At 35.4% G+C, this 15,547-nt stretch overlaps 1 protein-coding gene across 7 annotated transcripts in view; it reads left to right on the forward strand.

Annotated features, from left to right (window-relative positions):
* The window catches only part of SLC35F5 (solute carrier family 35 member F5), a 51,510-nt gene extending 38,319 nt beyond the window's left edge, over window positions 1-13,191 (forward strand). For all 7 annotated transcript variants that reach the window (XM_080399664.1, XM_080399665.1, XM_080399669.1 and 4 more), the window contains 3 exons: window positions 3,539-3,693; window positions 4,137-4,225; window positions 5,170-13,191. In XM_080399664.1, the coding sequence (XP_080255790.1) occupies window positions 3,539-3,693; window positions 4,137-4,218 (237 nt within the window). In that variant the 3' untranslated portion in view covers window positions 4,219-4,225; window positions 5,170-13,191. The remainder of the gene's footprint in view (window positions 1-3,538; window positions 3,694-4,136; window positions 4,226-5,169) is intronic.
* Window positions 13,192-15,547: the final 2,356 nt, after the last annotated feature.

Genomic DNA, 15,547 nt, shown 5'->3' on the forward strand with positions numbered 1-15,547 from the left:
AAGCTTAAAACTAACCATACAGTACTGCTCCTGAATTTTTCAATATGCTGGTGGTCTTGCACCACCAGCTGCTGCTCACTTACACTGCTTTGATGTTCTTTTGAGTCTTGTAGCAAATACAGCTATGCTTAGTTTGTAATCTCTGTGTAATAGGAGTGCGAAAGTATGAGAAAAGAAAAACTCTGGCTATGCCTGGAGCATAGCTTAAATTGAGCATTCTCCAGGTCGTGGCTTCCCTGAAGCAAGTGGGGTTTGTGCATTATCTGTGTTGGTTCAATTTATGCCTAGTTTTCAGTCATTACATTTGAGTTTTGAGGCTTGTACTTGTTTGTACAACACTGACTTATGTACAAGGAATTAGTAAAGTCTTGTACTTAGAATGTTTCCTGCCATAAGGAAGCTTTACTACTCGATATTTTCACAAGTAAAGTGTAAATTCTAATGAGAACCTTTTGACTTCTGAAATTTTCTGTCAAGTGTGTAAAAATGGGCATCCCCCAAAACTTGTATTTCACTTTTACATAATGTCATTGTGGATTTTAGAAAATAAATTAAAAAAATAAACTAAAAATAAAAACAGTAAAATTATAAAATTAAAGCAGAGTCAGACTTGAACACTTATGTAATGAACATGTGAAATATGGTATGTTTTTTATATGAGTAGTAGCTGCATATTCAAACATGGAAATACAGCAGAATCTTGCGGTAATTCCAATAGTCATAAAGCATTTGTTGGTAAAATAACTGTATTTGTGTCGCTGTTAAAATATCTGAAATACACACTTGGTACATAAATTGTAATAGGAAAGTAAAAAACTAGTGATAGCTGTTAAGGAAACAAGGGAAAAACTGTAGATTCCTTCACTCAAAATTCACTTTAGTGAGGTGGAGTTAGGTTTATATATGAGATAATGCTTGTAGTAAAAAGTAAGAACTTTGTATATATATGTGTGCATTAATACATATTTTATATATACATGTGTGCATCCAAATACATTTTTAGGGATGTGTTTGTGTTTATGTATAGTTACATGTATCAATATATGAAAAACTTAGTTTGCCTTCTGAAGTGGTTCATCTAAACTTTCTATTGGAATACAGTGAAAAATGGAATATGCTTTTCTAATTCTCAGTGAACAACTTAAGCTCTAGGCTATTTAATATGAGTAAACACAGAGCTTAGATTTTTTAAAATTAATTAATTCTTCATGTACTCATGCAATATCAACACATCTGAAACAGCAGAAACATCTTTAAGGCTGTTGGATGACTTTCAGTTGGTGTTGGTAACACAAGGGCGAGTTACATTTTTAACTCATTTTTATAGTTTTATCACTGTTAGAGTTTAACCTATTTTTATGTATTTGGTATTTATAAACAAACAAAAAAGCCCTGTACACCTCATATTTGCTCTTTGCCTATTTCTTGTCTTACATCTTCACCTTCCTGTGTATTGTCTCAGTTTACGTTCTGGCAACATCTTTCATGATCTGAATCTTCATAGCTCTTCCATTTCACCCACTGTCTTTTTCATTTGCCACCACTTGGTTCTTTCTGGAGTTCGTGATACCTTCTGTTCCTTATTGTTTTTCACTGACTGACTGAAAAGGCTGCTTTGTCTTCCAAATACAGGGCCTGACTGGCTTTATGTAGCTGGTCAGCAGGTGATGCCTCTTATTGGGGGAGGGGTTGGGGTTAATTGTCTTTTTGGGTTTTTTTTTTTGTTCCTTTTCTGATTCATATATGTATCCTATGTTACTGTTGTTCTTCTTTCTTCCCCTGGCTGTTAGGTACTTCCTGGCCAAGTTTCTATTTTCTTACCTGGTGCTTTTAGCTTGTGGGTGCTTCTTGTATGTTTGAGGGTGTGTAAACTCTTATCACTTCCTGATACTGAACTGTTCAGCATGAGGTCATTGGGGGGGCATTAAGACTTGTCTTTGACAACAGAGTAAATTTCCTACTGTATCTTCTCTTGCTGTTGGAGGTAAATCCTTTGTCTCTTACTCGAAAAAATAGAAAGAAAAGATAAAGAAATTGCTAGTATTAGAAGCACAAATGAGTGACCCTAATTAAAGGCAAATTCATGTAGACTTTTGAGGGTGTACAAGTGTATTTGTGCAAGTATGTGTCTGTCATACAAACATCAAAATATCCTAAGCCAAGCCCTGTGCTCACCAAAGTCTCAGGTGAACAAGTTAGGCTGATGGAAATTTAAGCTGCAGACTTCAGGTTTTCCAGTCTGCTTCTGGCCAGCCTTGTCTTTTTACACCACATATCAGTTTTCTGAAAAGGAACCTACATAAGAATGGCACTGGCATGGCTCATAATGTAAAGATTAAAGTATGAATATATGCAGTCTTCATATGACTGTCAAATGGAATGGTAATTATACAATATGTATAATTACTAACTTTCTGGGTCTTTTATTATTCTGTAACATGACATAAATCTGAATCTTAAAAAATTAGAACCAAACTTTTAACAACTGTTTAAATATTCCTTTTGGTAACTTGGGTGTTTATGGATTTCCATTAGAAATCAGTAAGGATAACACAAGGCTCTGACAATTGCCGTTATTAGATTTTTGAAAGTGAACGTGAGTGGTAGGTATCGAAAATGTCCCTGGTTTTTCCAGAGTCTTCAGCTTTGGAAATTTTCTCCATGAGGTGGAGCTGTGCTGCCGGGCCAGCGCTGTTTGCCAGGTGGGCTTTTCGTCAGGTGGGCTTTGGGCTCCACCATCATCTAGAATCATAGAATCATGGAAGAGTTTGGGTTGGAACATCTGTTGCCAACCCCCCTTGCCATGGGCAGGGACACTTTGCACCAGCCCAGGCTGCTCCCAGCCCCATCCAGCCTGGCCTTGAACCTTCCAGGGATGGGGCACCCACAGCTGCTCTGGGCAGCCTGGCCCACTGCCTTGCTTCCCTCTAACCTTCTAGAATTTTACACCAGTCTCAGATGTTCACTTCTGAGTGTAGTAGTAGATAGATGCAAGTAGTAGTATAGATGATACAAGTAGAACTTAGTATAAATTAGGCAAATAACGCACCCTGCCATTTTTTTATAATAAAGAGAATTGTTATAAAATTCCAGTGGCATAGTGTATGTGCGTTGATTTCATCAATTACCGTTCAGTGGTGGTATACATAGTGAATAAACAGGTGCACATGCCTTTCAGGTGAGATCTCTTATTTAGAATTTTTTAAGTGTCTAGGAGACTTTCTCATTGGTACCAGTCAGACAGCTAAAACCTACAAGTGAGACTACTTGGAAATAGCAGTCTTCATCCACATCACAGTGCAAACAGTATGTTCCATTGTAAAGAACGGATGAGTGAAGAAGGGTTTTTCACTTATTAGGATTAGCAGTGGCTACAAAAATTGTGCCAAATAACTTAGAAAAATATTTGTAATATTTCACCTGATTTAAAAGAACTGAAATGGCATCTCAAATGTACAATAATGATTATTCCAAATACACAGTATGCCAATTTTTTTTTTTAACCATTGAATGAATGATGTTTGTGTTTTAATTCCAGGTGCAGTTTTCTTGGCTATTTTTTGCAGGGGCAGTACCTGTATTTTTTTCTTTTTTCATTGCAACTCTTTTATGTCACTATAACAACTGGGATCCAGTGATGGTGGGAATCAGAAGAGTTTTTGCCTTTATTTGTAGAAAACATCGAATTCAGAGGTAGGGTGGTCACAAAGTATAACCCTATTGCTTCTTTAGCCTTTTCGATACCTATACACTTTTATAAGTCACAATGCTCATACTGTATTTATTTTCATCTAATTGTATATACAAGTGTGCTAATTTCTTAATAGTAGTAGTTGCTAATCCATTTATTAACCTACTTAATGCTCAGAAAATGGAAAGATGTGAAGTCTGTTTACGTTTTAACTAGTGGCTGTCGGGTTTTTTTTCTTCCCCTTAATGCTTCTACGATAGTTGCTGTACCCAGAGCATGCAGTGAAAATTGTGGAAACTCGAGTATACTTTATGAATTTAAGGGGTCTTTGTGTGCTTCTAATAGCTGCAAAAAACCTAGCATACTCAGTACTTATATTGGCTTCATAACAAGCATTTTAATATTTCTGTATAAATTTAAATAAATAAATTTTGTTTCTTTTAAGAATGCCGGAAGAAAGTGAGCAGTGTGAAAGTCTCATTCCTATGCATAGTGTTTCACAAGATGGAGACAGTTGCTGTTCATAGACAGAAGGTATGCTTAATAAGCTTCAAACTGCAGAGAAAGGAGAGAATTGGTTTTCATGATGGCAGTTGTGTTACATAAGCACACATTTCTACAGAGCATGCAGTTAATCTTGTTCTGTGTTGATGGATGGAGTTATGAAGGGTATCTTCAAAATGACTGTTATTTGTGTCCAAGCATTATTCTCACCTTGATACAGTTCTTGGTCAATGGTTTTGAAATGTAAAGTAGTTTTTTACTTAATAGCACTAACAACATTCATCAGAAACTGGACATGAGTCGATAAACCAGAAGAGGCATACAACTTCTTCATGTGGATGATGTGGGTGGAAGAGATCTGAAGTAATTATTGCACTCTTTTTAATGCTGTTGAGGTCTCATTTGGGCTGTTGCAGTTCATGAAGAACATTGGCTGCTTATGGAGTTTTAGAGGACATCACCAGACTTTATCATTGTGGGTCTAGAAAATGGAAAGGAGTCCTTGTGTTTGTGGTTGACAAGAATTAGGTTGTTAAATTGTGTTAAATATTAGGGAAAATATTTCTCATGATAAGTATAGGGAAATGAGACTAGAATAAGTAGGGAGTTTGCAAAATATCCTTCTCTAAGAGGTTATGCAAATATCTCAACAGGAGCATTACATGTTTTGTTGATACCGTCTTGGAGTGTGAAGACAGACATAGTTGAGGACTCTTAGTCCTATGCTTCAGGGCTTTAGTTTTCAAATAACACATGCAGATTTACATGATGAGAAGTATATTTTTATTTTCTAGTGTTGCTTAAATCTAAATGAAATTTAAAATATTATAACCAAAACAATAATTGTGATGTCTTAAGCTTAAGACACACATGTTATTTCCTTTATTGGTAAGATGGGAACAAATACATGTGTTGATTTCTTTTTTGTAATCCTTAATTATGTAGCCCTGATAATTTTTTTTTTTTCTTCTTAGTTTAACAATGGAATGATGCCCAGCGAAGAGACAATCTTGTGGAAAAGTCCCTAAGGAATCATGTGCCTATTCTGAATTTGTAGTAAAAATAAGAAGTTTCAGTTCTTTTGAAACTCTAAACTTTTCCTCTTTCTTGATTTCATCTGGTTTTATAAATGAACAAATTTGCTACATGCCTATCACCATAGGGAGTCTTAGTCCATCTGAGCAACCACCCTGCCTTATAACACTGAGCTGGTGAAGTTACTTGACAAAATCAAGAAAACAAATGCTGTTAAGTGATTTCTTTCTTTTTGTAACTCACGATTTTGTTAAATGCTGGACAATATTTTTTTTTAAAAATACTTTCAAATGAGTTATGTAAATAAGTTTGCAGGTCGTCAAGTCTCACAGGCTTTCAGATGAAAACCTAAATAGGTATGTTACCTGTAGTAGGTACAAATTAACTTTTTTATGTTGTATAAACTATTTGCATATTAATAGAAGAAAATAGAAAAATAATTTATTAAGTTCATACTTGTAATTATTGAGGCAGGATCTTTGTATGGTCCTGGAACACCACATACATATTGTCTTATACCATTTTGAGAAGCCTTGTAATAGCAATGGGTGCCATTGTTTAAAAATCTTTTGTTACCTAACAATCTGGAATGTTTAAAATTTTAGTGAATGATAAAATATTGCTAATTACAGTACATTTGGGTGTACATTCTCAAAATCAGTATTCATTTTAAACAGACTGATTCTGTAACCCGTTCTTATTCCCAGTTACCTCACATGTGAAAATTTTCAAATTTAGTTTTCCATGTATAGCTGCCAAGTTATCAAGGAGATCAGATTAGTTGTGAAAGTTTTCAGTCAGTAGGTTGGCAGTACAGTAACCTGCTAAACAATCTGAAAGATGTGTTAATAAATTTGTTCTAAAACTTGTAATTTTCCTTATAACCTGTATCTTCCTTCCACTGCAATGCTGCTATCCATTTGATTCTGAAAATTTCTGCATAGTTATTTAGTCAGTGCCATTTTCCAACTTCTGGCTTGTAAGACACTTACATTAAAGTTAATTTTGGGTTTTGATGGATTTTTTTTTTTTTTTACAATGAATGTGGGATGGATTTTCAGCTAACAGTATTCTCTTCCACATAACAAGATTATTAATAATGTAAGGTACTTATACTGTCCTTCCACACAAATACAGAAGGATGACATACTACAGATGCCTTTTGATGTTTTGACATAAGTAATGATCCTTCCAAAAGAAATTCTAGTGTTTGGTGATACGACTAGATGAGAGGGAATGCTGGAAAGCAACATGCTGAGCTATACATTCAGAAGAATTGATTAGCCAGCAGCTAGAATTGAATGTAAAAATCTCTTAAGTGGAGAAGGAAGAAAAAAATGAATCTGGGGGCTATTCTGGTCAAATATTGCACCTTTTTTTGCAAAATTTTGCAAAATTTTCCTTCCAGTTTTTAATATTGGACTACACTACAAGTTTCAGTGATCCGAGGCATCTCTTTAAGATGAGATAGTAAGTCCTTCTTTGGATACCTGAAATAGGAATTTAAAAAACTGCACAACACTACAAAACCACAAGCCCAAACCAAACAATTACTATGCTTATGTAGGCATTTTGAGAAACTTCACATTTCAATTCCCAAACCCCTCAAGTAGAGGGGTTGAAGATGCAGGGTGTAGAACTAACTTTACGTTTGACTTTGGTAGAATTTTCAAGGATTTTTGGTGAATGAAATTTTCTTAGTTGCTGTGGTTTTTTTTTTTGTTTTTACTTTTTTTTTTTTTAAAGGATTGTTTCTCCTTCTAAATTACAACAAATTAGAGGATCTTAGCTTCAACTTTTTTCCAAGAAGTAAAGACCTACTCACAATAAAAAGCTAATTGATTAGCTAATACAGTTTGACAGATTGAAAAATCTGTTTTCAATGAATGATGTGTTTCAATGACATCATACTGAATATATAATACCAGAGATTAACTACACATTTGAATCAGTTGGGACTTGTGGCATCAGCAGTCTAAGCTTGGGAAAACTGAGTTTGCTTTTGGATGGGCAATTACAGTATTTTTAGCAAAATAATACTGTCTTTTGAATTTGGTCATACTGATAGAATTGGAGCTGTAATGAATAATGGGCAATTGCTATTCATTTTTGTCCTTATGTTCACAGCTTAAAGTGAAAGATGATCGTAGTCTCCCATGTATGTGGCTACTGATAACCTGCGTTACTCATCAGTTTGAGAGGTTAACAAGATAAGTACTAACAGAATATTGTTCTGTCTCTGACCTCAGGAGTGCTGAAGAATGTTACTCAAAGTTAGGGTCTTCCCACTGTTTTTGTCTTTAACAAAAATATGTTATTTTTCTTTTAAAAGATATTAAATAATCTGATGATACTAGGTAGCTTGAGCAGTCTTTCTGCATTACGTTACAGTTCTTTAAAGAGTAAGAAACAGAGCAAACTGTCCTTCCTGAAAAGATTTTTAAACAGTGGTGCCCTGTAGTTACAAGAAATGTGTTTTAATTACGGAAGCTATAACATGTAACATTGTTCCTGCATTTAATAGAGTGATGAGTTTGTTTTCTATAAAATCTTGTGATTTTTAGTACAATAATATTTTATAAATATAACATCTAATTTGAAATGTAAATTGCTTAGCTCTAATGGGTGCTTGGTAAATGCACAAGAGATTTAGCTTTGATTCTCAGGTACCTCTGACGTAATGGAGACATGCTGGGTTTTTCTTCCTCATGACACAACTGGAATGTGAAGGAGCTCTCTCATAAATGCTTTACCTCTGTGTGCTAGCATAAATTGCTCTTATTGTTTCAATTTGGGAATATCTTTATTCTGACTTATTTCTTGTAGGAAGCACATACACTTTAAAAAAAATAATGAATTTTTATCTCAAGAATTTCTTTGAATGTCATTAGATGTTTAAGTAACAGTGATTTCCCATGCCTGCAAAATGGCAAATGAATACTACATGTGTTGCTCTGTCACAGTTGAACTAATTCCTATAATCCAATGAGACAGCCAACAATTTCTTCTGTGTGTGTGATTGAGGTTTTGGAGCTGTTTGGGTTTTTGTATATGGAAGAAATGATGTTAATTTGCCAAATGCCACATAGCATGCCTTTGCTTCTAGGGCCTTGGTGAGTCTTGCACAGTTTGATGTACTGTGTACTACATTCCAGAACAAGGGGAGAAAAGGAGTTCAGTTTTTCTGGTGGCTTTGTGTTCGGTTTCAGTCATGTCGAAAATGTGTTCACTAAGAGGGGCTGCTGTAGATGTGATACTAATTCAGGAAAGGACTGAAATACAGCTGACATCAGTACTCAACCTTACTTTCAAAGTATGGGGCACATAAATATGACTGAAGACAATGAGGGCCCGATGTTTTTGTTGCCTAGTGTGCACTGTCTCTTGCTTGTTGGCTTTTTGCCTGTGGAAATATGCGTAAGATGGTGGGGGCTGTAATAGGTGACCGGTCTGGCTTGTCGTGGAGTTGGACTTGAGTGGACTGCACCCTGGAATTCAGAAGTGGGGAGACTAAGGCACTGCCTGGTTATTTCACTGTGGTGTGGCAAATGCTAAAGTATTTTAAGTATTTTGCAGAAATATGGTGTTAAGCAGGGGTATTCTTCGCATGACAAACCATGGTGCTGCATGTGATACTTGACGGGGTATGCGGGTATATGCATTGCATACCTCCTTGTAATGTACTAGCAAAAATAAGAGAGCCTGCAAATTACTTTTCTTGGTGTGTGCTGTTGTAATCCTCATGCTCTTCCACAATACTCATTGTGCCTAGGTACTGCTATTCACAACTATGATTGCTTTAAATAAGATGGTAAAACGGTTCCTTTGTAATTCTTGGTTCCATCTCTCTTTGTGTTGAATGTTATTCCTATTCCCTACTAAAAGGGAGATTTCCCTACTTAGGGGAATTAGGTTACTGAGCTAAGTTATCAGAGGAGGGGGAAATCCAGTTAAATTTTAGACACAGGGTGCGTTTATGGACACACTTACAAATTACACATGAAAATAGGCCTCAGTAAGGCAGTGTGTTTTATGTTTGTAAATGAAGTTCAGAAGTAGCATACTCAAAAATCAAGAAACGGGAACTAATGTTAATTATCACAGTGTTGAGTTATATGGCTAACTGTAGGATGGTACTTTTAACCAGTTTTATTTGGCCTAAGTTTTCAATCAATTACCATTTCTGCTATGGCTGTCATATATAGTGTCTGCAATTGAAGTTGTAACTGCAGTAGCATTTAAGTGTTGGCTCAAAAACAATTGTTACGCATGTGGTTTTGTTGGAGGTTTTGTTTTCTTTTTTTCTGTCTAATCCAGGATTGCATTAATGCTGTATTTTGTTTTACATGGTTATTGCAGGGCATGATTTCTCAGGGAAATATGGATGATACCATGCATTGTGAGAGCTGATAACTAATTCCAGCTTTTAAAATCATTACAAACATTTTCAGGTTTTGTTCAGACATTTCATATCATGTAATTTCATGTTGAACTTCCTTAGGCTTATTAGGTAAATCATGTTGAGAATGTTAAGAGCATTTAAAGGTGTCAATAAAATACACTCTGCCCAACGCTTTGTTACTTTTTGGACAAGCATCCATTCTAAGCTGATGCTACTATTTTTGTATGGTTTTCTACTTTATTGTATCATGCGCCATATAAATTAATAGTTACACTGCTGATTTGGAGGGTGCATTTATGGCGTGACAGTGACATTAACTTTCAGGGTTAGGCAATGCTGTAGTAATACATAATCTGATTCTGGGGTAGAGTACTAGTATAAATCTTCTAACTTAACTATATTAATTTATATCATTAAATTTCTACAAAGTCTGTTCACCTTGGGGATTTTTGTTTGTTTTTCCAGTAAAGTTGCTTTGGCTAGACTGGGATTTGATCCAAAGCCCATGAGAGTCATAGACAGCATTAATGAAGTAAAACTTTATGGAAAAGAAACTCTGCAGTCAGGTTGATGTTTATGCCTTTGCAGTATTTCTGTCTGCAGCATATATTTGGAGTGGTTTGCTTTAAGACTTCAGTAATAAAAATTTGAGGGATTTTAGTGCTGGTAAAAGTGGTAAAGGTACTACTGTAACGGGTCACAAAAAATACTTTCCTATAGCCAGCATGCAGCTTTATTATTTAGAAGGTGAATTTGTCTTGCTACTTGACTTTTCTTTAAAATCAGCAGTATGAGAAATGTTAACCACTCTACTTAATTGTATACTTGGGGAGAATTCTTTCTCAATAGTGAGAATATGTGATCATAGCCATCAGCCTTGAAGATCAGCTTCCTCTTAATGATTTCTGATTTGACATTTCCATTTCCATTCACTTTGCAAAGAATGCAACAGGGCATTTCCTCTCTAGGAAAGGCTACTGTAATTGTGTTTTGACTACCCTAATTCTCTGTATTGTTAGAAATCTAATATAAACCATAAATCTAACATATAAATGTGACTCTGCTTAGTTATCTGTGTTCTCTCCTCTGAGGTAAAGTATTACATCTTGGTATTAGAAGGTAACCAGACTATTTCTGGAATGCCTACCATGATTTGGAACGGATCCAGGATTTCATCTGGTTTTCACTTCTTTCTTTTAAAAAGTATAAAAGGCTTTCCTCCGAGCATTTTTGTAGAAAGCTGCTGTTTTAGTTCTGCAAGTGCAGAGTTCTTCAACTGCATCTAAAGTTGTATCCAACATTCTTTTTTTAATGAGCTTTTGACTGTTTTGTTAGGGAAGGTGCACAAATCTTGTAGATGTTTCACAGAAGAAATATGACTGGATACTGGACTGGCCTCAGAAACAATAGTTCAGGGATTTTTATATAGCTCTTCACATACATCCGTGAAGTTTTCCCATAGTTTTAAAAAAACCAAACAAATGAACAAAACCAAACAGAAAACCACACTTACCAAGCTGAGAGGGATTAGCCATTTAGAATAGAACTAATTTTATAATATGCAAATTACTCTGCTTTCATTAGAGATATCCTTCAATATATTACTGCTCTTGCCAGCCCACAAGTCTTTTCTTCCTTGTCTGTGTTACAGGTGATACTTCTACCTAAATCTGGCCTTTTGCATGCCAATTAAACAAGTTCCTTTACTAGGATGAGTAATTTCTAAAATATTTTTAGCCTCTCCTTTTTTCTCCAGCTAGGGGAACAGCAGGGGCTTTCCAGTCAAACAGTATCCCTTTTCTATTGAAGAAATAAAAAAAACAACTTTAGAACTTGAGAAATAATTTTTAAATAATCTTAATTGAAAATAATCTTATTGGGCGTTGTATGGGGGATCAGCTGTAAAATCATAGGGGTAATTTCTTATATAGCCCAACTACATCTAAGAGGTGCTTAGGCAATGGTGTATTGGATAAATTTCTAGTTGATCTTGATTTAATACAGAAAATAGGTGTTTTAATTCATTATTTCACATTGAAGCTGAATGCTGAAATTAAGGCCTGTGATTGTTTAAAAAAAAATGGAAAAAATTATGTTTGGAGAGTGTACATACTAAGGAGTTTCTTCTCTGTATTTTGGGGGTTTTAGTTTTTGTGATGTTTTGTTTTTGGGTTTTTTGGGGTTTTTAAGTGTTAAAAGTCCCACATACAGTCCAGTTACAAATGGATGCTCTATTAATTGAAAATAATGAGGGGCTGTTTACACAAAGCTATATTGAAAGCTTAGCCAGTTGCTCAAGTTGACATTCCCTGAATGGAATTAGAGAAATGTATTGAGTATGCGATACAACTTCAGGATTGTACATCTGAAGGGTCCTTGTAACGATTTAAAATTTGTGTAAGTTCTCTTTGGAGTGGGTATTAGTAAAACAAAATAGCTGATGAACCTTTTTCTTAGTTGCTTATACAGATTGATTTGTGAAATGTCTAAAGCTTGGGTGCGTTAAAAGATGCACAAAACCAATAGTAGTTTGTATGGTCTTTTTGGCATTACATTTTGTACTAAGTTTCAGTGACTTCTGAATAACACTTTTCAAGCGGAGGCTGCTTAAACTGAAGAAAACTTGTGTTTGCGTGAAGTCCATATGATTTACTGATAATTCAGATGTTCTGAGAGCACACTAGTTCCACGTATATATCCTCTATGAAACATCTTTATGCATAATCTTTTAACCATTTTCTTTAGTGAGACCAGAACATGAATTGCTGATGTGTATTGAATTTGCACTTAAATATCCGAATTTAAAGTGTGTTAAACCTTGATCTATTTTTGATAAAAAAGAAATGTAGCATTTTTATCTAATTCCATTTAATGGTAAGTATGTTCTTGCAGAAAAAAAACATAATTATGGCTTGATGCAGTGATTTTAAGCCAAGAAAACCGCAGGATGGCAGTAGTAAATCTGAAATGAAGACGCATGTCTCCTCAGAAACTCTGGCTTCTGGTTTCTTCCTTCCCTCTTTGTACCAAATTGTTGGCTCCATTATTGCAGAATTGTAAAGGTGAAGCAAGGACCAGAACTTTTACCCTTTGTTTTTTAAAAGCAAACATTGGCTTTTGCCTGGAGTGTCTTTGTCCTGTCTGTTTGTTTTCTGGGTGGGGTGTGTCAGTTAAATGAGAAATACAGAATAAAGTATTTTTAATTAAAATCAGATTTAAGCTATTATTTTGAAATGCTCTATATTAAAAGAGATCTAATGAATGGAAATTAAAGGCCTATATTGCAAATATTGAACAGTACCTATATATTTTTAACAAAATCAGTATATATATGGATATTTGAAATGCATAAAGGTGAAAATTGGAAGATTGTTCTTGTGTTGATAGGTTTATAAATTGATTCTTAATATCCAATACCAAAACCCTATAAAAGGGCTGATGAAAAGAAAATGTAATGTATTCTGATGAACAGCCTGTGTAATACAATCAATGGGTGTGATGGTTTTGTTCTGTATTATATTTATTATATGTAAGTAAACAATAAAGATTATAAATCTTATTTTCTTAACAGGAATTGGTATTTGGTTGGGCTTAATGCTTAATTTGTTTTACTCCATCAGTTAAGAAAAAGTGAATGGTCACAAAGGGTGGGCAGTCTTGGGAGAATAATGTAGTGGTAAAAAGGTCTTGAATTCACACACTTATTTCCCCTCTTCCACCCTTAAAAGTGAGCCCCGGGATGTCTCGTTTTACATGAAGCCAGCTAGGATGGCAAAAGGTTATAATTTGGTCTTAGATGGGTCTGGTAATTTAAGTAGTAAAATAGCAATTTTTAATCCATTTTCCTGGCTGCAGGTGGCTTTTGCTTGCTAGTACGTGAATTATGAAGCGGTCGTGTCCCACGTGTAATCAGCAGGGGGAGCTACTGCAGCATCCATCGCGCTGCAGCCCTCAGCTCCAGCGCAAGAGCTTACATAAGCGGTAAAGACACAATTAATTTACCTGTTTATCATCCTTAATTCTTGGAGTTCACCAGGACTAGATATTAACCTTCCTTCATGCTCCGTGTCTTTAATAATGTAAAATCTCCTAGGGATGATAGGCGTTTACCTAAATACTTAATAGAAAAATTAGAAAAAGTGTCTTCCTAGCATTGGCTTTTCTGAGTTTTCTGGATTACCTACAGCTGAATTGTTTACTGATAAAATCAATGTTGTTGCACAGCTGTAGCAAGAAGCAGATTTTTACACTAAAACATGCGGATACTTGCTGTGCCATATCTAAAATATGCAAAAGTGCAAAATGGTGTTACTGACAATGCATGTACCAAGTACATGAACCTTAAAGTTTTAGATCAGAGTTTCTTAGGAAAAAAATATAAGCACAGGTATAAAGGCATCATGCCAAATATAAATCACAATGTGGAGAAGCAAGAGTGAGCATGAAACAAATGGCAGTTTAGCTAATGTCTGAGCCATCTTCACCTTCAGAAATCCACTGGGAAGAGCCTTGAGTTTACCTGGCACTGCTATGGCCTAATGTCTAAACCAAAAACTTGTAATGAGCAAGGGTGATGTAATTGAAACAGTTATTTCCTGGAAGCTGTTCTTACAATGACTGCACTGTCTTATGAATGTTCTGGGACCAGGAAAAAAATTTTAAATCAAAAAATAACAAGCCTGTGACTTTTTTTTTTCAGTAGAGTAATATATTGTGGTAAGAAACTTGCTTGCTTAACTGCTTTCAAAAACATTTGTACTCTTAAAAAGGTGTATAAAAATCCACTGAAGTTGTCCCTTATGCAACAATTTAATTTTCACACAAAATAGACAAGTATCATATGCGCCCCTTCTTTTGCAATGTGGAAAGGTCTTTGTTCTGTCTTACTTGGCAAAGAACTTTGAGAGACATTTAATGTAGCAATTTTTTTGGTCAAAGCTGTAGTGCACTTCAGTACTTACAGTTTGGGGGGGAAGTTTTAACCTTTAACATGGAGTTCATCATCATGTTCCCTGACAAGCAACAGGAACTCTGGAACTCAAGAATTTGAAGCAAGTTGGCTGGGAGTTGCAGTGTTTGCCATCGTTCAATGGCCCCCGGAGCAGGGGAGCTACTGGGTAAATGACTGAGGTAAGTGGTTTGTGGGGTTGTTTTGGGTCTGGTTGGTTGTTATTTTTATTTCCCCCCTTTATCCAAAACATGAATCAATGTATTTTTATTCTGTTAGGCTAGTAAGATTTAAACTGTTTTCTGTGATATCTTGACACCTAGTACTTTTCTGTATACAGTGGATAAGCTAGTGCAGGCTAGCTAGATTGCTTTCAATCTCTAGGACATAATTTGTTGACGTATTATCTTACTCTACTCTGTATACCTCTCAGTTTTAGGAGACACATTTCATACATGAAACTGCTTCTTGCCAGAAGCTCAATGTCACTAGCTAGAAGGTGAGGTTTAAAGCTGCTGAGAAAGATGATTTAAACCCTATTTTCAAACTACTTCTTCTATCAATAGTATGTATGTGGGAGACGTTCTTGGTTTTTATTTATATCTGCAACCCAAGTATATCCCATTTATATTGATTTTAAAAAACTTGGACAAAGCTTAAGGTTTCCAAAGAAACAATAGTTTATTACCTCAGCGTGAACTATTCTTCCTTTCTTCCCCTCATTTTCCACCCTCTGATCCCAACCCCTACTGCAAGCTTATGTGAAAGAAAACCCAGTTCTAATTTGTGGGTGTGCAAGCTTTCAGGACATTTTTTGGTAGCATTATCTACTGTGTTTCAGTTTGCTACATGAAGATGTTAATACCATAAAGATTCCTTAATTATTTAAATGGGCTTTTCTTTGTGGGAACCTTCCAGTGTCATGCTGCTAATGATGATGGAAACCTCATGATTACTCTGCAAGTGT

Source organism: Falco punctatus (assembly GCF_963210335.1).
Source record: "Falco punctatus genome assembly, chromosome: 8".
NCBI lineage: Eukaryota > Metazoa > Chordata > Aves > Falconiformes > Falconidae > Falco > Falco punctatus.